The following is a 25,603-nucleotide window of genomic DNA, read 5'->3' as shown; positions in this document are numbered from 1 at the left end:
TGACCAGTAACAGTTTTTACAATATTGTCCCAAGCAGTGCATTCTTTCCATAGACTAATGTTCATTGAACTCATTGAATGGCGGTGCAGGCTAGAAGGGCCGAATGGCCTACTCCTGCACCTATTTTCTATGTTTTATGTTTCATGCTCCCCTTGTTGGGAGGGAATGGAAGTCAGACACTGTCAACTTTTTAAAAAAAAACTTCATCTTGTAAAAGTGCCATTCTGGTAGTATTTGGCTGCAATGAAAACTTAACACGCCCCTATTTTTTTAAATTAAACTATTGCAGATAAGGAATGTATCAAAGTACTGTTTTTAAAAAGTTTCTTCAGTGCCAATTAGGGGCCAGTTTTGGCCCATTAATGGAATTGTTTCACAACACTAGCATTGATTTGTATTTAACATTTTGGTGCAATGTCCTATTCTTGTATTCAGCGTCCAGATACAAATGAATGGTCATTCATCTAATTGTGAGATTATTTCAAAGGCTGCACCCAAAATGGTGGCATCTTGCCTCCGGTTTGAATCCCATTCTGTGTAAAATCTCGTTCATAGTTTCGCCTAGGTTTGCTGCTGGGTCGGGGGGGACAAAACAAACCTAACTGGTGTATGCGGAATGAAGGGTCACTGAGATTCTGCAGGAGCCAGGATCACGGAGTCTCAGCTCTTGAGGGCCTGCTCTCCTCGAAAAGGAAGTCTCTAAGACTGTCTTCTGTTTCCTCTTATACCCAGAATCATTTACAAGAGCATTTGTGACATCTTCCTCTCCCAAACAAAAGAAAAGGCAGATGGAAACTGAGCACCTCCAGATCCTTTTTGATACAGGGTTGACTACTGTAGCTGCAAAGAGCTACACAGGGTGCAGTGCAGCTCAGTGTCTGGTCTTGAGCCAAGATGTCAAATGCAATCAGGCTAACTTACCGCCTTTTATTGATGCAGACCTTGATGGCACCTTTTAAAAGCTTATAATAAATTGAAATGGTTCATCTGTTTGTGCTAAGACCCTGCCTATATCTGAGGTGTGATATTCTAGCTAACAATCCTCTTCAGTAATGTTAATCAGGGTCTTCAGTGTGAAACAGTGGCCATATGAACTATCACCTGCTTTTTGGCAGGAAATTATTTTTAACACCCCAGTGGTCGGTCTCATCATCCTCATCCTCATCCTCATCCTCATCCTCATCCTCATCCTCATCCTCATCCTCATCCTCATCCTCATCCTCATCCTCATCCTCATCGAAAGTCAAAGGATTTTAGTTAACTCTCTTACATGTTCAGTCTGGTATTAACTTCTGTTAAAGCTGCATGTACATGTGATTTTAACATTGTTTTGTACTAAACTGTCACAATTCATTTCATTTGCATTGATGGTGATCGTCATGCATTGGCTGTTCCACTTCCCCTGTTTGGCACACTGAGGTTATGATACTGCATAAGTCATTTTTATTTAAACTCTTGTTTCATTTCAGGGAAGTATTGGTGGTGCTGTTTCCATTGAGGAAGGTGGTGTTTTGCTTATTATCGCAGAGCTGTAGACTTTAGTAGATAGCCTGGACTTGTAAATGCTTTCATTCTATCATTTGTTTACTATAGGATCAAAACTTGTGATGTTGGCTGCTTGGTGACTACATGTTGTAAAATTGTTACTAATTTGCTGTCTTTACCTTCTGGCTCAGCATCTTGGCAGTTTCTTAAGAAATAGGAGCAGGAGTAGGCCATTTGGCCCCTCGAGCCTGCTCTGCCATTCAATTTAGATCATGGCTGATTTATCTCAACTCCACTTGCCTGCACTGTCCCCATATCCTTTAATTCTCTTAATATCCAAAAATCTATCGATCTCTGTCTTGAGTACAATGACTGAGCTTCCACAACCCTCGAGTAGAGAATTACAACAATTCACCACCCTTTTGAGTGAAGACATTTCTCCTCATCTCAGTCCTAAATGGCCGACCACTTATTCTGAGATTATGACCCCTGGTTCTAGACTTCCCAGCCAGTGCAAACATCCTCCCAGAATCTACCCTGTCGAGCCCTGTAAGAATTTTGTATGTTTCAATGAGATCACACCTCATTCTTCTTAACTCCAGAGAATATAGGCCTAGTCTTAAAGTAGGCCTAGTCTACTCGATATAGGCCTGGTCTACTCAATTTATGCCCAACTATAAGACCCCTATTTTGAGGTGCTTTATTCCTTTCCTAAGCATTGTCCTAATAGAACAATTTAAGGCGGCAAATGGATTGGTGTAAGTTGCCATGAGTATTTAACTCGTCTGTTTTTTGCACGGGTCCTAGTTCATTTTGATGAGGTTGAACTGCTTAGGGAGAATATGATTGCAATTTCACTGCAGCTGCCTACAGTCACAAAGCTACAGTATGGTGCAGGGTGAAGTCTTGTGGTACGTGTGTGTGTATGTGTATTTAAAAAGAAAAAGTATGGTAATAACACCCAGCCACCAGAATGGAGCATTATATAGATACAGCTTTATATAGATTTGGGACCCTGTGCATTAACCGTAATCACTGAAGGGCACCGATTGCGATTCTCAGGCTGAGTCATGGCAGCTGTGTGCAATGTTGCGTAGGGTACTGGCCCCAAGTGTGTCTGCTATTTATGTCGTATTCGTTTCATAGTTTCTCAGCAATTTTTGATGGATGGATTTAGTGCATTAGTGCCTGAGGCTTGTCAGTTGTGATGTAGTGCAAAGCAGCCAATAATCTATGAAAACGATAGTAAATTTAATTGTCTTTTTAAAACGGTTGCGGGCATGTTGGATGTAGGTAAATTACGGAAACTCTTCCCGAACAATTTAAAATTCCGCCGGTGGTTCAATGGAAGAAGAAATAGATTATACTTGCCAGAATTACCTAAGCACTGGCTTACAGATAATGTCAGACCTTTCATTCACATGTTCTAAATCCCATTTTACTCATTCTGCACAGAAGGATTTTTGGTTCTGTAGATAAGATCAGGCTGCTCACCCACATTTGATTTTTAAACACACTGACTTCTGTCTTGTCAAGCTAGCTCCTATTGCTTGTGAAACCAGGAGCAGGGAGTGCTGGGAGTTTATTCTCTTGGTAAAGACCATGTCTGATTCACTAATGAGTCATTGGTTATAAATAGTTTTTCTGATTGGCACTGTTTAAAATTGCTTTTTTTTAAAAAAAGTGAATTAAGATCTGTTTCTCAAAGAATACCCTGACCAATTGCAGACTTGGTGGTAATGATGGGAACTAGGCAGTCCTGTTCATTAGGGTGCAGAGGGCTTTCTGTAGGTCAGAGCTTTGCACTGAATCAGTTCCTTGGGAAAAATGTGGTCATTTTGCTAAATGAAATACTCCCCATCCCTCTTTTTTGAGGAAGTGGCAGAAGGAATATTGTACCCAGGCCGAGGGGCAGGCAGGTAACTTGCTTCCAACCTCCTCTTATGGGAAAGCACATCACTGAATCATCAAGTCATAGAAATTTACAGCACAGAAGGAGCCCATTGTGTCCGTGCCGGCCGACAAAGAGCTCTCCAGCCTAATCCTGCTTTACAGCTCTTGGTCTGTAGCCTTGTAGGTTACGGCAGTTCAAGTACATATCCAAGTACTTTTTAAATGTGGAGAGGGTTTCTGCCTAGTGGGGTATCGCAAGGTTCTGTGCTGGGGCCTCAGCTGTTTACACTGTACATTAATGATTTAGACGAGGGGATTAAATGTAGTATCTCCAAATTTGCAGATGATACTAAGTTTGGTGGCAGTGTGAGCTGCGAGGAGGATGCTATGAGGCTGCAGAGTGACTTGGATAGGTTAGGTGAGTGGGCAAATGCATGGCAGATGAAGTATAATGTGGATAAATGTGAGGTTATCCACTTTGGTGGTAAAAACAGAGAAACAGAATGGTGACAGATTAGGAAAAGGGGAGGTGCAACGAGACCTGGGTGTCATGGTACATGAATCATTGCAGGTACAGCAGGCGGTTAAGAAAGCAAATGGCATGTTGGCCTTCATAGCGAGAGGATTTGAGTACAGGGGCAGGGAGGTGTTGCTACAGTTGTACAGGGCCTTGGTGAGACCACACCTGGAGTATTGTGTACAGTTTTGGTCTCCTAACTTGAGGAAGGACATTCTTGCTATTGAGGGAGTGCAGCGAAGGTTCACCAGACTGATTCCCGGGATGGTGGGACTGACCTATCAAGAAAGACTGGATCAACTGGGCTTGTATTCACTAGTTCAGAAGAATGAGAGGGGACCTCATAGAAACGTTTAAAATTCTGACTGGTTTAGACAGGTTAGATGCAGGAAGAATGTTCCCAATGTTGGGGAAGTCCAGAACCAGGGGTCACCGTCTAAGGATAAGAGGTAAGCCATTTAGGACCGAGATGAGGAGAAACTTCTTCACCCAGAGAGTGGTGAACTTGTGGAATTCTCTACCACAGAAAGTTGTTGAGGCCAATTCACTAAATATATTCAAAAGGGAGTTAGATGAAGTCCTTACTACTAGGGGGATCAAGGGGTATGGCGACAAAGCAGGAAGGGGGTACTGAAGTTGCATGTTCAGCCATGAACTCATTGAATGGCGGTGCAGGCTCGAAGAGCCAAATGGCCGACTCCTGCACCTATTTTTCTATGTTTCTATATTCTATGCCTCGGCTAATAAATGCAAGTATCCCGTATGCCTTCTCGACGATCTTATCTACCTGTCCTGCTACCTTCAGCACTCCAAGTCCTGTCTTTCTCTCATTCCACCCTTCATTCCCCTTATTCAAAAAGAAAATCATATTAACTAGGATTTGTTCCTGGAGTTTGTGGTGAATTCCATTGGGCAGTATACTGATGGCAAGTGTTTTAATCTTTAAAATGATACTGGCCATTGTAAAATGGTAAGTTGGCAGAATTCCATGATGTATCTATGCCCTTTCTATCCATACTATATAGTTATTTCCATATTGGATGTGTTTATTGTTCCTTAAGCACTGAGAATTTCAAATGTATTACTTTGTGAGTAAGTCAGGGTGGGTGATTTAGCTCTGATCTGTGTCACAAACTCTGCATTAATTTCTGCATTAGTTTTTGCAACGAACGGTGCAACTGTTAGCAATCAGTGATTTTAAAAATAGCTAGATATTCAGAAAGTTGGGTGCAGTGAAAGGAAATTGTGCAACGATTGTAGTACTGATAAGAATTGAACTTGAAATGTGCTTTCAGAATGTAAATCCACTGCAGCTTCCAGCAAGGAACTGAAGAATGAGTGAGGCTTAAAACGTTCATAGTTTAACCAGTTCTCAGCTTCGGAGTCAGGAAACAGGAAACCTGTTGGTTTCAGGTAGAGATCTGCATCAGAACTGGGCTGCTGAAGGACTGTGTGGGAGACTCGACGTTTTCAGTTCAGATGCTCAGTATTTCCAGCTTCTGCTGTTTCAGATTTCCAGCATCTGTTGTATTGTCCTTTTTTGTGTACAAACTTCACAGGCTCCTGCATTTAACAAGCCCTTGCAATTAAACTGAACATTTAGTTCCAGTTGCACTGATGGATGAATTAATTCTATTCTGTAAATTGAATGAAGTGAAGGTCTTCAAAAAATAAATGGGGTATAGTTTATTAATGCAGAACAGGTGGTGTAAATATGCACAGCTAAGTCAGGATGTTGTCTGTCTGGAGGAAGTAGTAAGAATATTTTTATTTGTGAAACTACAGTTGAATAGCAGTTTTATTCTTAATAAAAAGTACCCATTGATCAGTAATTTCTGACTTGAACTCTTCGGATTTTCCACTATGTCAACATTTATCTGAATACCGAGGCTGTGTTCAAAAATAGTAGCAAATTTAGGGCATTGTACCATGCTGTAAATCCTTGTGTAATAGTGCTGTATTTTAGGAAGTGAGTCTGAAGTGGGTGCGTGTGGGAAAATAAGCAACTTCAGCTTTAAAAATAGTCACACACAAAACGCAAATGTCTTAACTTCTGTGATTCATGCTAGTTATGCTTCAGTTCACGTCCAGATTGGTGCCTCTGGGTCCATTGTTGACGGTCCTCCGTGGTGTTCACTTTGGGAACACGTGGCTCCAATAAATGGAACTGCAGGATTTGCAGCAAGTAACATTTGATGGGATGTCGGTTACTGTTCAGAGGCCAGTGGCAACTCGATGACTCTTGGGCATCAGATCAAAATATGTTGGTGTACTTGTTGCACTCATAATAAATGGTGAGACGGAGTACTGTGTGTAATGAGCAAGTGTGACCGTAGCTCCTTAAGATTCCAGAGTGCAGGTACCTCGTGGGTGGCCAGCTTACATACTGTGCTCCCAAGGGATGCTGGGACTCCAACAGGTAGGCCCACTGCAGGTGGTGTGATACAGGTTACCAAGGGTTAAATACATAACTGGTAATCGAAGTGGGGGCTAAATTGTGGTCAGCGCTGTAGCTTTTAGATTATAACTTGCGTTTTCCTTGGCTGTTGAGATAGCATTCATGGTTTTCTTTTGGAGAATTATTTATAACCTAACAACATGCTTAAAACTGTGAAGGAAATTAGTGGGCTTGTGGCATCTTCGGTGCCTTTTGAAACCGTGGCTTTTTAAACTAGAAGTGGTGACAGAATTTTAAAAATTGTGATCACTAGGATTTTTTATTTTGTGGAGAAAGTACTTCTGGCATTTATCCTGCAACAAAGCTTTAGATTTCACCTTGTCACTGCCTCTGCTGCAGACGAACTCCGAAGCCCGAACTAAATCTACTCCTTGCTGTTTTAATCTTAATATCAAATCCAGGTACGATACAAAAATAAGGAAAATCTGCAACTTTAGAATGGTGACTGGTAGAATCGAGATGCTAACAGTTTGGGTCGGGACCCTTCTGCGATGACAATGCCACCAAAGATGTGATTGCATGAGAGAGGGTATGGTGGAGATTTACGAGGATGTTGCCTGGACTGGAGAATTTTAGCTGAGGAAAGATTAGATAGGCTGGGTTTCTTTTCTTTGGAGCAGAGGAGACTGAGGGCAGACCTTTATTGAGGTGTATAAAATTGAGAAACCTAGATAGAGTGGATAGAAAGGACCTGTTTCCCTGAGCAGAGTGGTCAACAACCAGGGGGCATAGATTTAAAGTAATTGGTTGGAGGTTTAGAGGGGATTTGAGGGGAAATTTCTTCACCCAGAGGGTGGTCAGGGTCTGGAACTCACTGCCTGAAAGGATGGTAGAGGCAGAAAGCCTCACCACATTTAAAAAAAAAAATACTTGGATGTGCACTTGAAGAGCCGTAACCTATAGCGGTATGGACCTAGAGCTGGAAAATGGGATTAGGCTGGGCAGCTCTTTGTCAGCAGGCACGGAGACGGTGGGCCGAATTGGTCTCCCTCCGTGCTATAAATTTCTATTATTCTGTGATGACACAATTTTCATCCAGTTAAATGTACATCTCTCATATGAGAAATCTTGCCTTTGCACTCACTTCCTGCCAACAGAAATGTGACACCATTTTTGCACTTTGTGAAGTGAAGAATTTCCTTTACAGATTTTGAGGTGCACGTGTACAATAGCAACTGCCTATGTGTGTCGCAGTATAATTAGAATCCACTACCAGTATTGGCACTGTCGTATCTCCGTTTTGCCTCCGAGGTTCACTGCTTCTGCTGCAGACAAACTCCAAAGGTCCAACTAAATCTACTCCTTGCTGTTTTAATTTTAATATCAAATCAAGGTATGATACAAAAATAAGGAAAATCTGCAACTTTAGAATGGTGACTGAATCACATCTGGACGCCCTGCTCCAATTTTCACAGAACGGAATGACTCCTGACCGCAGCGGAAGCTGTGCAAATGTAAAAAATAGTGTTCACAACGGCTCGTGTAGCTCTTCAGTCAAGAGCGCCCAACCACCCTGGCTCGGCAGAAAACCATTTGTAAGCGCTCTATTTAGCGCATCTCTCCTTCACTAATCTTCTTTCCTGGGGCCTTAAACTTCTGGAACCCATTCTATCCCTCAATCTTCCTACCTCCGACAATCTACAGGTGTTTAAAAGCCAAGCTTGCTGTCACCTCACCATTACCTAGTCTTCTCATTCCTTCTCAATCTGTGGTATCACGGCCCTTTGCCCTCGCCCCCCCTGCCCCCCCCCCCCCCCCCCAATTGTCAATTTAAAACCAATTAACTTACTTTATCACTTGTCAACACGGGAGCTGTTAGGAGATATGTCTGACCAGAGTCCAGTTTCAAACAAGTGGTTCGTACCTGAATAAATTCTACAATTCACCAAAATTAATAAATTAAGCTTTATTCCTCAATTTGGGAAGTCTAGCAACAACAAACCAAAGAAAACACTGGAACTGAAATGTGCATGCGAAACTACTACCAGATCGTTGGCAGCAGTCACATCCTTAACAGAAATATAGACTCAATGGTTACATCACAGAAGGAGGCCATTTGGCCTGTCGAGCCTGTGCCGACTCTCTGCACGAGCACTTCAGCTAGTCCCACTCACCCGCCCAATTAAAAGCAACGCCCCCTAACCCTGTTTGACCTGAAGATAACACCATCTTGACTAATATGCAATGCTACAGTCGATTGACTAATACTTTTATGTATGTCTGTTGAAAGTAATGGCAGCTTGGTTCTGAAGTGGATTCCAGATGGTCTATTTGAAAGAGAAATGGCAGCTGTTCTTTCTCCGTCAGAGCCAGGAACAGGTTGAAGTGCGGGGCAGGAATTTTTGTCTTTCACTAAGTGGCTCTCTCCACACTGGAGTGATGTGTTCTGTCCGACTGCTTTCTTACCCCTCTTCTCTGACAGAATTGGGACTTTACCAAGGGTGCCAACACAGTGCCACGGCAGCAATTTTAAGAGCTGATTGCTCAAGAAACAAAGGCTGCTAGGATAGCTTGGTCTATTTTTATTCGTTCCTGGGATGTGGACGTTGCTGACATTGCCAGTATTTATCGCTCGTAGCTAATTGCCCTTTGAGAAGGTGATGGTGAGCCGCCGTTTGAACCGCTGCAGTGGTGTGGTGAAGGTACCCCCACAGTGCTGTTTGGGAGTGAGTTCCAGGATTTTGACTCTGCAACGGTGAAGGAACGGCGACATATTTCCAAGTCCGGATGGTGTATGACTTGGAGGTGATGGGGCTCCCATGTGCCTGCTGCCCATGTCCTTCTAGGTGGTAGAAGTCGTGGGTTTGGGAGGTGCTGTTGAAGAAGCCCTAACTACGCTTCAACCTTGGTATAAAAGACCTCGCCTTGTATAAATGATTCTCGGACTATGCTCAAAGACTTGGGACACCTCTTTGAACTTTGGTTCGAGTGATACTCCTAAGCAGATGCATTGATGGTTTACTAAAAATGTAACTGATCAATTTCCAAGGTGATTGCTGTAACTTTAGGAAGCTAACAAATCACGTTAATGCTCAGTGGACCTCGGTCATAGAAATCATTAAACATTTAGCCCAGCAACTGAAAGGGACCTGAAGTTTTGTCTCATCTCTTCAGTCTCTTGTGCCTCCAGATCAACTTTTAACATTCTGTACAAAGGTTAGTGATATTTGCCTATGTCAGCAGTGCGAGTTTGAAGAACAGGTGTAACATATCTAACCGGTTTCTTGATATGGAGACCTATACAGCAATGCACTTGCCTTATCTATTCATCTGCCCTCCAAAAATATCAGTAAGTCTGGTTTCATGGATGTGTAAGATTGATACTACCAAGATGACTTGTATCATCTCTCTCCCTCCCGCCTTCAAGTAGTTTAGCATTGGCATACATGGAGTAAGTGTTTCTGGTACATCCCATGTTAAGCTACATCTGAAATGTACAGCATAATTTGCAACCTTTTGCAAGTGCACTGAGAAGGTGATGTGAATTTTACCATTTGATGACCAGGTAGATAATGCATTACTGACCATTGTGATTTAACTTAGGAACCATAAGTATTAAATTTCTGAATTATCACCCTGTGAAAGGGGACGACACTTTGTTTGGAAGGAGTGTACTTTAAAGTATTTCATCATACATAATGTCGATCACAAAAAAGATTCTCTGCGCACACGCACCTCCTTTTATGACCACCAGATGTCAAAGCATTTTACTGACAATGAAGTACTTTTGGAGCGTAGTCACTGTTGGAATGTGGGAAGCAGGTTTAACGTCTCCTCTGAAAGACGGCACCTCCGACAGTGCAACACTCCCTCAGCACTGCAGTGGGAGTGTCGGCATAGATTTTTGTGCTCAAGTCCCTGGAGTGGGACTTGAACGCACAACCTTCTGACTTAAAGGCTACCCACTGAGCTGCAGCTGACACCATCAGTGAAGGAAAGTTTGGTCATTAACAAGCCAGGGGCGTGAGGCAGTATGGTGAAGAAAAACAGTGATATAGTTTTGTTTATGTCGAGAAAGTGGGAGCTAGCTGTGCTCTGCCCTGGCACTTGTTTGACTTGTTAGATGAAGGAATGTAGTTTGCAATGCAGTAATTCTCTTTAAACATCATTTTGTTCCAAGACTAAACGTCTATTTTAAAATGCAGTGCAAGACAAATGGCCAGTGATAATCCCAGATCTTCATCTTTCAATCGTTGCTTAAAAATATTGTGTGGTGAGGACCATTAGTATGATATTACTTAATGCAGACTGGTGGATGCAGTTTTGATACCTACATGCTGCTGAGTCCCTAATCTCCATTCCATTGCAGTGGTGCAGTACTGAGCAGAGATCAGGTGTTTTCCCATTGCACACTCTTTCCTACCTTCCCCAATTGACTGGAGATGGTTCCTGTCCAGAAGGAAAAGTTATTTCGTACCCTGTTTTTTTTCTTGTGCTGCCGTGTGCCTCATCTGCTGATCACCGTCTGAGGGATACCAAGAGAAGAGATGCAAGTGGAGGACATTTGCGATGAAAGGGCAAATCCACCAGGAATTTCCTCTGCCTGCTCTTGAATACCGACTGACCAATTCAAAATTAGGATTGCTGGTTGTCTGGGAATCGATCCTATCCAATTACATGAGCAGTTTGTGTGCAGAGAGACCAAACGTTAACGTGTAAAAATGGAGGTGGGTGGGGGAAAGAATCTTGTTTGTTATCTCAGTCTGAAAATAATGTACTCCTTTTTGTTAAAACTCATTACTTTGGGTAGGAGCATAGTATCCATTTAGTTTCTGTTCATCTTCTGTCCAGCATTACTCAATTACTCTGTCCGGTATTACTGGAAGGGAAGCACTTGGATGTAATGAGGAAATACAGAAGTTGGGAATTAACTGACCGAAATGCAATAGAGAGAGAGAGGGAGATATCCACCCCCAAAACTAAAGGTTGGGTTAGGTCACGCCAAAATGAAGAAATCCAACGAGGAAACTTGGAACATTTTTTTTTTGGCCATACTTGGGGTCCCCAAAAAATCGGGTGCAACTCTTCAAGTACGCCAAAAAAATGCTTTGGGGAAAATTGAGCCCATACTTTCTAAGGTGTGCAGCCATGCACCAATCATGAGATCTCGCACAGCCACTCACCAGCTGTTCCGCTGGAAGGGATACGTACCACGCATGCACAGCCGCAAAACACATTTAAAGGGACTCTGAGGGGAATTTTTTTTTAAGAGGAATGTTGTTTGGGGGGTATAATTAGGGAATTAGGATTTAACAATAGGTAAATTTGGTTCAAATGCTCTAAGAAAGTTGGCCTATATGTTAATATTGGCTACTTGTTTAAGTTGAACACAGGTGGGACAAGAACAGTCAGCACATTAAGTATCCTAGAATGATTGTTTAAGAAACTCAACAAGTTTCTCAATAGCAATTTCAGACACTGCTTTTTCATTCAACTCATTCATGAATTTTAATTTTTTTTTCCGCCTCTGGTATTCAGTGGATACTTATTAATAGTGCAAAATGGTTTATGCGTGAAAGAATAATTAATTCATGAAACCAATTGTAATAAGTATGAATATTGGATATGAAACAGAGTGCAACATCAGTTATACTGACGTTCCTACTAATCTCCATCTTTGTATTGGCCCATACTGCGATCTCAATAACTTCAAAAGCTTTAATGGTTTTCAAAAACTGTTGCTTTACTTTCATCAAACGATTTGTTTCCTTTTGACATTTAAAGTGGAAACTCATTGTGCAAATTTAATATAGCTATAAAGTTATAGCTTCTGGTAAGTAACCAAAGTAACCTATTTAACTCTTGTGCCTGAAACCCTTTATATGATTAAACAGCAAAAACAGGTACACATCACCAACTAGTAAAATATTACATGATACAGAATTGACAAGTGCATTAAAGGAATTATATGTACAAAATATTAACCCATTAATAAGTGTTCAACATGGCCTCCCTTGGGAAGGATAGTAAATTCAAATAGCAGTGGAGTAGAGGACAAGTTAGCAGTCTCATTTGCTGTGGTCCAAAGGGATTAAAATAGTCTTAAACGTACATTTATATTGGTTTCTTGCACGTGAATAATCTGGGTAAATGAGCAAATGCCTGAGTGGAGTGAATTTTTAAACAAGCCCCAATTATTTAATTTTGTGTGGAATTAGGAAATCTGATTTGCTGGTGGTGCTGACTGGTAGTTAGTTGCAGTGTGCTGAGGCCAGCCACATGGAAACCAGTGCACCTGCTCGTGGGGGTGGTGCGCCACCTGTTGTCACTGGGTTCCCAAATCCTAGAAGCATTGTGTTTTTGCTGAGAGCTTTTCATAGGACCTGACGACAGTACTTGTCTTGCTTCCCTTTTTTTTTACTATTTCCAACCCTGGTGGTCCCCTGCATGATGGACCAAAATACTTGACTTCCATTTCTCAAGTTTTTAAAAAAAAACCACACTGCTTCATTGCATTTTTTTTTTTTGGAAAGTGGTGCAACAGGGTCATACTTCCTGCTTGCATTGGCGAGGAACGGGGAAGATCAAGCTGACTTGTGTGCCGCGCTCTGCATATTGGCTTTGTCGCTGGTGAGATTTCTAATGATTCAGGAGCAGAGCAGGTAGTCGGATAGTCTTTCGCGATTGAATGGCGATGCAGTCTTTTCTTCAACCAGCAGTAATGTTGCATCATCACCTCTCCTGGCTGCTGTTGCTAGATCCATTTCGATGAAATCAATGTTATACTTGGCATTTGTCTTGATTGCACAACATACCAGTAGGAACTGCGCTTAAGTGCTGCATCCCATTTTGAATGTGGCATGTGCTACTCAATTAGAATGTGATTGTGTGTGTGTGTGTGTGTGTATATATACTTCACCTATAAGGTGCATCATTCTCCTTTTCTTAAGCAGTCGAGGATGAATTGCTTCCACACTAAAATAAGTTCTAAGGTAACTAATGAGCCCAATGCAGGATCTACAGTCTCAGTCACAGGTGGGGCAGACGGTGGTTGGAGGGACGGGGTGGGGGATGTGGGGTCCTTCTGGTGCTTGGCTTCCGTGTGCTCCCGGCGAAGAGACTCGGTGTTCTCTGATGCTTCTCCTCCACTTTGAGCGGTCTTGGCAAGGGATTTCCAAGAGTTGGTGGGGATGTTGCATTTTTTCAAGAAGGCTTTAAGGGGGTCCTTGAAGCATTTTCTCTGTCCTCCTGGGAGTCGCTTGCCATGACGGAGCTCGGAGTAGAGTACTTGTTTTGGGAGTCTGGAATCGGGCATGCGGACAATGTGGCCCGTCCATCGGAGCTGATCGAGCGTGGTCAATGCCTCGATGTTGGCCTGAGACAGAACGCTGATATTGGTGCACCATTCTTCATTGTTTAATTAGCACTACCTCCTATTCATTTTTTTTTTTTTACATTATTCCAGCTAACTTGAGTTCACTTGTTCCCTGGATACAGATAACCTGGAAGTGGGGCAGAGATTGTTGGGTCAGATGTCACACTTTTCTTCAAATGAAGCTTTATATTTTTTGCTAAAGGCAGCTGCTGTAATTTTGTATTGCAATCCAATCTTCTCTGCTTAGGTGGTAATAGTATTTACTACTGGTACCCCTTACCACCACTTTTGTACATCTTTTTCCTATTTGGAAAGCAGCATTTTTATAAAGGGGGAATAGTGCGGCATTAACCTGAATTATGGTGCGTTCGGCGGGCGTAGTGAGAACTGACTTCATTGCCCAAGCTGCTGAATTCCTAAACTAGGCCGCAGCACTGAGGGGAGTTGCCGAGCAGAGGGCAGCTACGACCCCACAAGGGGGAGAACATTGCAGCAAGTAGTCATTGGGTTGCTGCATGTTTTGTATCAGCCAGATGAAGATCAGTGCAGCCGTGGGAGCAGATTAGCTGCCGGAGAGGTGTGACCCGAGGAGGCCCGCATACTCATGACCGTGTCGGAGCAGTGGTAATGGGCTGCAAATTGCTGCACCTCCAGGTGCCGAGATCCAATACTTGAGAACTGTCCAAATATCTTTTGACAGATCACACACATCCCCGGGAGAAGGACCTTCGCGGGTGGAGATTTGAGCTATTTGCCCAACTCCTGCCCAGAGAATGTCCTTCAAACACCTTTTACCAGTGTAAGACTTTTAAAAGCTAGAAAAATAAAATGTTACCAATAATTGTCATATTAAAATTCTTATTCATTAAGGCAAGTTTATTTTTACCCCTAATAAAACACTTTTTATTTAAAAAAAAAATCAATAAATTTTTGTCAGTTAATTAAACTCTTTAAATTCATTTTCAATATGTGAAGTTTTTCTTATTCATTTAAAATGTTTGTGTCTTGGGGGTATCCCCATTCACAGAAATGGTGATCTCCGTACAAATGGAATTCACCATCGCTGAATGGGAATACTCCATTTTCATTGGTCTGGCACACGTGATCCCAGGCTGCACATAGGCTCCTGGAATATGTGGGCCCATATACTGGACTGCAAATGGAGGTCTCTGGCTGCAAGTTCCTCCGGGGCCACCATTGTTTTGAAAAAAAAATTTGGTCGGAGTCATCCACTTGCAGGAAGCCTCCGACTGCAATTTCTAGACCAATGTCTTTACGTATTAATTGTTTTCTTCATTTGTTTCCTTCGATATTTAGCATTACACCATTGACGCTGATGGGTTGTGTACACATCTCATCAAGCCCAAACTTATGGAAGGGACAGTGGCTGCACAGGATGAATTCTCTCGAAGTGAGTGTAAAAATGATACCTTAAGGAAACTGATTTTATCTGTCTTCCTTAGCCCCATCCCCACTTTCAAAATGTACTTTAGTACGTTTAACAAGTGTTTGAAGACATGGTCTTTGGTATGAGTATGACGTTGGGGCTTGTTCTCCTCTTCGTTTTGACTGTTGAGTGAGAACTGTCAACTGGCTTCAAATGCATTGAAAGTCAGCAGAACAGGAGGAGGCCATTCAGCACCTTGCGCCTGTTCCGCCAGTCAGTGAGATCATGGCAGATCTGCAACTTAACTCCATATACCCCCCTTTGACCCATATCTCTATCTTTGGTTACCAGAAAGCTATCAATCTCCGATTTAAAATTAGCAATTGATCCAACATCAATTGCCATTTGCGGAAGAGTCTTCCAAACTTCTTCCACCCTTTGTGTGTCGAAGTGTTTCCTAATTACACTCCTGAAAGGTCTGGCTCTAATTTTTAGACTGTCTAGTAGTCCTAGAATCCCCAACCTGCAGAAATAGTTTCTCTCTATCTACCTTATCTGTTCCCTTTTAATATCCTGAAAACTTCAATCAGATCACCCTTTAACCTTCCAAATTCTGAAGAACACAACCCTAGTTTGTGTAATCTCTCCTGATAACTTAACCCTTGAAGTCTGGGTATCATTCTGGTAAACAGAGGCCAATATATCCTTCCTAAGATGTGATGCCCAGAACTGCTCAGAGTGCTCCAGGTGTGGTCTAACCAGGGTTTTGTGTAGTTGCAGCATGACTTCTACCCCCTTGTATTCTAGTCCTCTTGATATAAAGTGCATTTTTATCAGTGGCTGGCTACCCATAGCTTTTTGGCGGTTTCTTGTTGCATTTCTCCAGCTCACATTTCATATTTGTTTTGTAGGTGGGTGGGCACTTAACATGAAAGAACTCAAATTATTACAAACAATTGGAAAAGGCGAATTTGGAGGTAAGTAGCATCTATTAATTATGTTTAAGACAGACAGACTTGCATTTATATAGTGCCTTTCACAGCCATCGAACGTCTCAAAGCGCTTTACAGCCAATGCAGTACTTTTTGAAGTGTAGTCGCTGTTGTAATGTGGGAAATGCGGGAGCCAATTTGTGCACAGCAAGCTCCCACAAACAGCAATGTGATGGTGACCAGTTTTTAGTGATGCTGATTGAGGGGTAAATATTGGCCACGGCACCAGGGGTAACTCTTCGAAATAGTACCATGGGATCCATTACGTCCACCTGAGAGCGCAAACGGGTTTAATGTCTCATCTGAAAGACGGCACCTCCGACAGTGCAGCACTCCGCTGGAGTGTCAGCCTAGATTTATGTACGCAAGCCCTGGAGTGGGACTTGATCCCGCAACCTTCTGACTCGGAGGCAAGTGTGCTACCCACTGACTGCTTTATACTTAAAAAAAAAAAAAACTTTACATTGTTTAGTGAACCATTAATTTATTCATTAAAAAAAATACAGCTGCCATTTTATTGAGGGTGCCCTCACTTTCCTGATTTTCCTTCCAAGATGGCAAACATTCAAATGGAAAGTTGTTTACACAGCGAATATGGAAAGAACTTGCATATGTGTGCATTGCTTTTCATGACCTCTGGTATCCCAATTAAGTAATTTAATGTAGGGAGAATGCAGCAGCAGCCTACTTTTGGACATCAAGAACCCAGAAACACCATTGAGTTAATGTCCAGATATTGGGCCCAAGTTTCCACATGATTTGCACCTGATTTTTAGGAGCAACTGGTGGAGAACGGACATCTTAGAAATCTCAATTCTCCACATTTTTTTTTCTGCAGTTCTAGTGAGGTAGAACAGTTCTACTTTAGAACAGAATTTTTTCTTCAAAAGGGGGCGTGTCCGGCCACTGACGCCTGATTTCAAAGTTTCCACAGTGAAAACATACTCCAAACTAAAGTAGAATGGAGCAAGTGAAGATTTTTGTAGTACTGAAAAAACCTGTTCTACATATTAAAAAAATCAGGCGCAGGTTACAAATTAGACGTCCAGAACGAGGTGTGGGGGTGGGGGGAAGGGAACTCATTAAATTCTACAATCAATCCTTATTTATACTTCTACAAATATTATACAAATAAATCCAACCTGAATAAACATTTATAAGCAAAGAAAAGATTAAATAAACCATCTTCCTACCTGTGTGAAAGTGCTTCAGCCATCGTTCGAAGGAAACCGCCGTTTGTTGCCGCGCAGGGGAGGGAGGGGAAGGAGACAGCGGCTTGTTGCCGCGCAGGGAAGGGAGGGGAAGGAGACAGCGGCTTGTTGCCGTGGAGGGGAAGGAGACAGCGGCTTGTTGCCGCGCAGGGGAGGGAGGGGAAGGAGACAGCGGCTTGTTGCCGCGGAGGGGAGGGAGGGGAAGGCGACAGTGAGAAGGGAAGCCTTAGTGCTGATGGCAATGTGGTTTTATTAAAAAATTTTCAAAAATTAAACAGCTACAAAGAACTACAAAAATGGCCGAGTGCCAATGTTTTTTTTCCACACTGAGTATGCGCGAACGCTCCAACGCGCACACGCAGCATTGCCAGCAGGAAAAAAACGAATTAAAATAGTACCCGCCCCCTCCCACTTACAAAATCGGCGTGAGTGTAGGCTCCATCCCCCTCGGCGCCGCGTCAAACAGACAAGGAGCTGCAGAACGCTCCAGAATAGCGCTTTTTTTTCTGGCGCCGTTTTAGGCGTGAAAAATGGGCGCCCAGCTCGGAGGGGCGCCTGTTTTTTATCCTGTGGAAACTTGGGCCCATTATGTTTGCTGGTGGTTGAGGGATAAATGTCGTCCTGAACATCGGAAGAATTCCCCCTCTTCAGATATTATAGGATCTTTTACGCCCACACGAGAGGGCAGGCAGGGCTTTGGTTTAACATCTCGCCTGGAATGATGGCACCTCCAACACTACAGCACTGCATCACTATTGCCCTGGGAGCATCAGCCTAATTATCAAGTCTCTGGAGTGGACCTTGCCCACTGTTTTTTCCCCCCCCCCCCCCGACCAGCTGACTGAGGCACGGCTGAGCCAAGGCTAATGGGTGCTAAATCTTTGATCACCTGGGGTAGGGATCACCATTGCCTCTTTTTTTAAAAAAAACCGTCCCAAGTCCCACAAGAATGTACTGGTGTCCTGCAGTGGTTCGCCAGGCTTTACTATCTGTCCTGTCTTCTTCCTGTCTTATTTCATTCAGCCTTGGTGTTACGAGGATTGACCAGTTACCATGGTTTCTTTTTAAAAAAAAATCAACTCTGCTCTACATATTTTCAAATCGTATCTTGCACGTAATACACCTCCCTTGACTCAACCATTTGTTTTTCTGTAGATGTGATGTTGGGTGAATATAGAGGCAACAAAGTAGCAGTCAAATGTATTAAGCATGATGCAACTGCACAAGCGTTCATTGCTGAAGCATCTGTAATGACGTAAGTTTTACAGTTAGTCCTGTGCTGTCATGCATTCAAAAAAAGGTTTTCAAAATGCTCCTTCATAGTTCCACACATTTTTGGTTTCTTTGAGTACAGGTCGATTTTAGACTGGAGTCATGTCATGTATATCCACCAAGATGTTCTGAATATCGAATAATCCAGTAGATTGTGGGAGCACCTGCACCACGAGGACTGCAGCGGCTCAAGAAGGCGGCTCACCACCACCTTCTCAAGGGCAATTGGAGATGGGTGATGAATGCTGGCCTTGCCAGGGATGTCCACATCCCATAACGAACAATTTAAAAAAAAAAAAAAAAAAGTGCAACAAACATTTCAGCTTGCATCATTGTGTGGGAAAGGGGGGCAAATTCTCCCTTACATGGCTGGCTGCCTTTTAATAAACTCTATATCCTTTTTCACTCTACATGTGCCAGTTCACTGTGCCCATTTAGTTCAATATTCACACATTATTCTGCAACATTTATTTCCAAGAACCTTCATGTAGAAATCTCCAATATAAGCTTATTGTACAAGTGACAAAATTAAAGCAAACTGCAAAGTATTATATGACATGCATTTTCAGCAGAGGAACAAAATCTTGAGGACTGACTGCTTAATGTGCACTCTGACACAAGTGCACTTTCTAGTTTTTATTTCCAACATTGCAAGCTCGGTCCCCTGTGCATGATGGTGTAATATCTGCAATGGAATTGGACGAACGAATCAGGGGTTTGGAGTTCAGATTGGCAAATTGTGAAAAATAATTTAATAAACCAAGCAATTTGTCTGCTGACAGCAGATTTAAAAAAACAGCATGGACACTGCTGGATTTCTGTAAAAATCCAACGTGTTCACCATTGTCCTTAAGGGATGGGAACCTTCCACATCTACCCGGTCGGGCCTACACATGATTCCAGTCCCACACTAAACAGTTGACTCTTAATTGGCTTACTGGGTCATTTGTAAAGATCATTGTAGAATGCCCACCACCCTCGAGGCAACAAGGTTGACCAATAACTGCGGCCTTTCCAGCCTTGCCCACATGAGAACTATAGTGTATTTGCTGCATAGCTTCTTTGCTTAAGAATTCTTATCTACGCAGTTGCTGTGAAGAACTAGCTGGTTTATTAGCAAAGGTTTAACAATCAAACTGAACACTGCCAGTTCATCTACCAGGTTCACAACTGTGCGCCTCATCGTGGAGAACCTGAACTCAATTAACTGGGATTTTGTTGTCTTGTAAACATCATGTGACTGGCTCAGCCTCTCACAGTGCAATAGCTGCACGAACCTGTGAGCATGCTCACAGGTGCATACATTACAAAAACAAGCAAGTAAAATAAAAATAGCAGCTGAAGTACCCAAAGTTTAGGTGTTCTATGGCAAAGCAATATTTGTGAAAGAATAAATTCACCTTGGACTGGTGTCGCTTGAACTTTTAGCTTTTGGTTCAGTGCCAAACAGCGAACGAACATTTTCTTTGTATTACAGGCAACTCCGTCACAATAACTTAGTTCAACTTTTGGGTGTTATTGTGGAAGAAAGCGGCTCACTATACATTGTAACAGAATACATGGCAAAAGTAAGTATTTAATTACTGGTATTTGTACGACGAGTGATCATGGTTTGCTAAAGCATGGGTGGGTCTTTTATATTTTGTAATCTTAGAATGCTACAGTACTGCAGGTTACACCATGTGACTTTCAAGGCTTTGTGCATCTTTACACCATAAACTTCTGTGTCCTACCATTTCTGAGGATGTGGAATTCACTTCCAGGATTAATATCTGTGATAAAAACTATATCATCATTCAAGATTAGATTGGATAGGTGGCTGAAGGAAAATAGGGTTGAAAGCTTGTGGGAACAGGGTGGGTAAAAGTGATCAGAACTATTTTCCTGCGTGGAGGGTAGACGCCGACACAATTTGGCCGAATGCCCTGTTTCCAAGTTGTAACTTCTGCATTTTTCTATATTTAACTCTGTTTTTAGAAAATTCTTAGAATAGAAAAAAAAAAATCTGCTGTCAGGGTTTCTTGAACTTGCAAAATAATGCTCGGTAGCAAAGGACCCACGATACTTCTGATTAACAAATGCATTTGGGCTGGATGTATAGTGGAGTGATCGCTTGTTGAAATGGGAGTCTATTGTACACAAGTTGTAGTTTCCTCTTTCCTTTTCACTCCCCTTTTTAAAAAAAAAAAAATCACTAACTTAATTTCAGTCCTTTTACCCAACGACTATGTATTTTGTGTGCTAGCTCTTTACACTTTGGTGAGCAGAGCAAAATGGAACTTTGTTTAGATTGGTTGTGACTAATGTTCTCGTTAAGTTGTGCAGCCGTGCGGCGGTTTGGAGGTCCTGTGCAGGCTGCTTGCTGGCTTTACAACAGGAATAAACGCGCATGCGTCGAAATGTGAACTGGCCGTGGAAGTGTAGTCACTGTTGTAGTGTGGGAAATACCAATTTGCGCACAGCAAGCTACCACAAACAGCAATATGATAATGACAATCTGTCCTGTTTGAGCGCTAAATATTGGCCAGGACACCGGGGATAGCTCCCCTGTTCTTGTTCGAAATAGAGCCATGGGATCTTTTACTCAGAGCAGAAGGGGCCTCGGTTTAACGTCTCATCAGAAAGACGGCACCTCCGACACTGCGGCGCTCCCTCAGTTCTGCACTGGGAGTGTCAGCCTAGATTTATGTGCTCATTCCCTGGAGTGGGGCTTGAATCCACAACCTTCTGACTGAGTGCTACCCACTGAGTCACAGCTGATGTGTAAAATGCAAAGTTTACTTTAAATAACACCATGCCGAGAGTGAAACTTCTGTTCATTACCAGGGCAGTTTGGTGGATTACCTGCGATCAAGAGGAAGATCTGTCCTCGGTGGCGATTGTTTACTAAAGTTTTCCATGTGAGTATTGTAACCAAGCGATGCCACGCTTCGTCATCTGCATGCAACTTTCAGAATAAAAGCAGGCAATAATGAAAAGGTACGATGGGTCCGGCCGCATCTCAAAAGGACAAATGTAACACACTGGTTGGGGGACTTCGCAACATAGCTGATTGATGGAGCCCCTCAACTAATAACCTGTCCTATCTTTTCCTATATTTTATGTTTGATTTCCAGCCGTTGCAATTTTTTGTTAAATGTAACTTTCTTTACCCATTGCTGGTAAGTCCAGATATGTCCAGTCTGCCAAAAGTTTTTCTCTTGTTTAATGGGACCTTTAAGAAAGACTTGGATTTATATAGCGCCTTTCAGCCAATGAAGCTTTTGGAGTGTTGTCACTGTTGTAATGTGGGAAACACGGCAGCCAAGTAGCGCACAGCAAGCTCCCACAAACAGCAATGTGATAGTGACCAGGTAATCTGTTTTTAGTGGTGTTGATTGAGGGATAAATATTGGCTATGACACCGGGGAGAACTCCCCTGCTCCTCTTCGGAATAGTGCCGTGGGATTTTTTACATCCACTTGCGAGAGCAGACGAGCCCTTGGTTTAATGTCTCATCCGAAAGACGGCACCTCCGACAGTGTCAGCCTTGTGTTTAAGTCCCTGGCGCGGGACTCGAACTCACAACCTTCTGACTCCGAGGCGAGTGTACTACCCACTGAGCCACAGCTGACAGTCAGAAGATGAGTTACTATTCGCCTTCAAATTTTGTTTTCTGTTGGTTCCTTGCTGTTCTTTGACAGTCTGGTAATGGAGACAAGCTGGTGATTGTTTTTAGGCCTCTTCCAATGTCACTATGTAACCAGTTGCTGCGATTATGTAACAGTAGATCACAGAGCCGTGCCCTTTTCTTGCCTTGCTCCTTCCCTCTCATTTGGCCTTCTGTTTTGATAATTAGATGACCATCACTTGGGAGCCACAGAACTGCGGTTAGCATTTATAAGCATTTGGTCTTGGATGGCAATGGTTTTCTCATTTTTGTGATGACTCCGCTGTAAATATTGACGCCCTATCCTAACATTTTATAGATGATTAACTATGCAAAGGAAACAAATGTCGTCATGTCTTCTTCACTCGGAGAGTTGTTAACCTGTGGAATTCCCTACCGCAGAGAGTTGTTGATGCCAGTTCGTTGGATTTATTCAAGAGGGAGTTAGATGTGGCTCTTATGGCTAAAGAGATCAAGGGGTATGGAGAGAAAGCAGGAAAGGGGTACTGAGGTGAATGATCAGCCATGATCTTATTGAATGGTGCAGGCTCGAAGGGTGGTGAAAGGCACTGTAGAAATGCAAGTCCTTAAAGTCTTTCTTAGAACCAACAGACCCCTAGTTTGAAAACCTGCTGATATAAGACAATTTTCCGCATTAGTAAGTACAGTAGATATAGTACAAATGAGATATGCTTGTAAATGAATGTAAAGTGAATAAACAAGGTAGTTGCCACTGCAAAATGAATTTGTATCTTATGACTTAATGTCACCCAAGCCTATATTAATGCCATGTTAAATGATTTGAGATTTTTCCTTTTCTTTTCAGTGATGTTTGTGAAGCAATGGAATACCTGGAGGCAAATAATTTTGTACATAGAGATTTAGCTGCTCGTAATGTCCTAGTCTCTGAGGATAACATAGCTAAAGTTAGTGATTTTGGTCTTACAAAAGAGGCTTCGTCAACACAAGACACTGGGAAGCTCCCAGTAAAATGGACTGCACCTGAAGCTCTTAAAGAAAAGGTCGGTGTAATGACATTTTTTCTTGCATTTTGTTGACCAATATCCTGGTGTCATTTAGATGTCTTATAAAGGTATACTCTGCCCAAAAAAGGATGTGGGCATCGCTGACCAGGCCTGCATTTGTTGGCCATCCCTGATTATTGGGCCATACCGAGTAAAGGCGGCAGATTTCCTCCCCTAAAGGAAATTGGTAAACCAGATGTTTTTTTAACAATCCAGTAGTTTCATGGTCACCATTACTGACACTGGCTTTTTATTCCAGATTTATTTAATTCACTCAATTTCCCCAGCTGCCGTGGTGGGATTTGAACTTGTGTCTCTGGATGATTAGTCCAGGCCTCGGTTACTGGCCCAGTAACATAACCACTGAGCTACATGAGGCGGAGCAGAAGCTGCAGCAGTGTTAGGGAGCTGGCTTCAATTCCTGTGTTGCTTGGAAGAGCTTCCAATGCCCCCCCCCCCCCCCCCCCGTCCCATGTTTTTCTATTTCTGAGAAATATGTAGTTGTGCATTTGGTTCAGCATTTGGAGTTTGTGATGGGCATGGACAGGTCAAACTGAAATGACCAATGGCAAGTTGAAGTGGTAATCTAGCCTCCCTCACCCACCTCTCCCAAAATAAAAACAAGTGCAGCTGTTCAATTACACCATCCATGAGAAAATATTGTCCTTTGTGATGGACTGAAGGAAAAAAATCCATCCTTTAATTCAATTTAGTCTGAAGACATGATCCTGGATTTGTGGTCCCTTGCTGGTATGTATGCCGTTCAGCATTGGAAAGTTGTGGCTGTTTGTAACTCCCACTACAAGATATAATTGATGCCATACGTTGGTGCTTAAACCCGACACTCGTGTCTGTCAATCATCGGCTACTGTAGCCACCCCTAAAAACTATTTCAATTTGATAAAATGCCAGCGATACAACACCCCATTTCTGACTCTGGAACTAGCTCCTAGATGATGCTCACCTGAAGCTCTGACCCCACATGCAGAGATTCATGTGTGGAGTTGGCCATCTCTTATTGCACTGAGTGGAGCAGGGGTTGAGCCATGAGAGGACCCCATCTTGCCTGTTGGCACTCCAGTGCAGTTTTTCCAAGCCTCCCAGCAAGGACCAGTGTTGGATTCCTGAAAAATCTGTCCTCCATTCAAGTTGTTATGTGGTACTTCCTTATATATTAGGTAACAAACGTTTGAGTGATGCACGGAAATAATGACCGACTACAAAATCATTTGGAAGAATAATATATTTCTTTGTTTTATTCTAGAATTTTTCTACTAAATCAGATGTTTGGAGTTTTGGGATCCTTCTATGGGAAATTTACTCTTTTGGGCGAGTGCCTTATCCCAGAATGGTAGGTAAAAATATAATTAACTAATTTCACACAGTTAAAACTAAAGCTGTGGGTGCGTGGCGTGTCTGCTGAAGCGCTTGTTATAAGAAAAGGGAGGCAGACAAAAAGCAGGAAACTACAGACCAGTTAGCCGAACATTTGTGGTTGTGAAAATGTTGGAGTCCATTATTAAAGAAGCAGTGGCAGGACATTTGGAAAAGCAAAATTCGATCAGGCAAAGTCAGCATGGATTTATGAAGGGGAAGTCATGTTTGACAAATTTGCTGGAATTCTTTGATGTACTGAACAGGGTGAATAAAGGGGAACCAGTGGATGTGGTGTATTTGGACTTCCAGAAGGTACTTGACAAGATGCCACATAAAAGGTTACTGCACAAGATAAAAGTTCATGGGGTTAGGGGTAATATATTAGCATGGATAGAGGATTGGCTAATTAACAGAAAAGAGAGAGTCGGGATAAATGGTTCATTCTCAGATTGGCAACCAGTAACTAGTGGGGTGCTGCAGGGATCAGTGCTTGGACCCCATCTATTTACAATCTATATTAACGACTTGGAAGAAGGGACTGAGTGTAGCGTAGCCAAGTTTGCTGACGATACCAAGATGGGAGGAAAAACAATGTGTGAGGAGGACACAAAAAATCTGCAAAAGGACAGACCGGCTAAGTGAGTGGGCAAAAATTTGGCAGATGGAGTATAATGTTGGAAAGTGTGAGGTCATGCACTTTGGCAGGAAAAATCAAAGAGCAAGTTGTTATTTAAATGGAGAAAGATTACAAAGTGCTGCAGTACAGTGGGACTTGTGCATGAAACACAAGGATAGTATGCAGGTACAGCAAGTGATCAGGAAGGCCAATGGAATCTTAGCCTTTATTGCAAAGGGGATGGATTATAAAAGCAGGGATGTCTTGCTAGTTATACAGGGTATTGGTGAGGCCACACCTGGAATACTGCTTGCAGTTTTGGTTTCCATATTTATGTAAGGATATACTTGCTTTGGAGGAGGGTTCAGTAGGTTGATTCTGGAGATGAGGGCGTTGACTTATGAGG

General features: G+C 42.6%; 1 protein-coding gene across 5 annotated transcripts in view; it reads left to right on the top strand.

Moving 5' to 3' along the window:
• The window catches only part of csk (C-terminal Src kinase), a 139,960-nt gene that overhangs the window by 107,011 nt on the left and 7,346 nt on the right, over nt 1-25,603 (top strand). For all 5 annotated transcript variants that reach the window (XM_070865044.1, XM_070865045.1, XM_070865046.1 and 2 more), the window contains 7 exons: nt 14,986-15,079; nt 15,967-16,032; nt 18,414-18,513; nt 20,008-20,098; nt 21,357-21,430; nt 23,006-23,201; nt 24,469-24,555. In XM_070865044.1, coding sequence (XP_070721145.1) covers nt 14,986-15,079; nt 15,967-16,032; nt 18,414-18,513; nt 20,008-20,098; nt 21,357-21,430; nt 23,006-23,201; nt 24,469-24,555 — 708 coding nt within the window. The remainder of the gene's footprint in view (nt 1-14,985; nt 15,080-15,966; nt 16,033-18,413; nt 18,514-20,007; nt 20,099-21,356; nt 21,431-23,005; nt 23,202-24,468; nt 24,556-25,603) is intronic.

Source organism: Pristiophorus japonicus, chromosome 21 (genome assembly GCF_044704955.1).
Source record: "Pristiophorus japonicus isolate sPriJap1 chromosome 21, sPriJap1.hap1, whole genome shotgun sequence".
Taxonomy (NCBI): Eukaryota; Metazoa; Chordata; class Chondrichthyes; family Pristiophoridae; genus Pristiophorus; species Pristiophorus japonicus.
The sequence above is the reverse complement of the archived record's forward strand: the minus strand, read 5'-3'. Positions and strand labels throughout refer to the sequence as shown.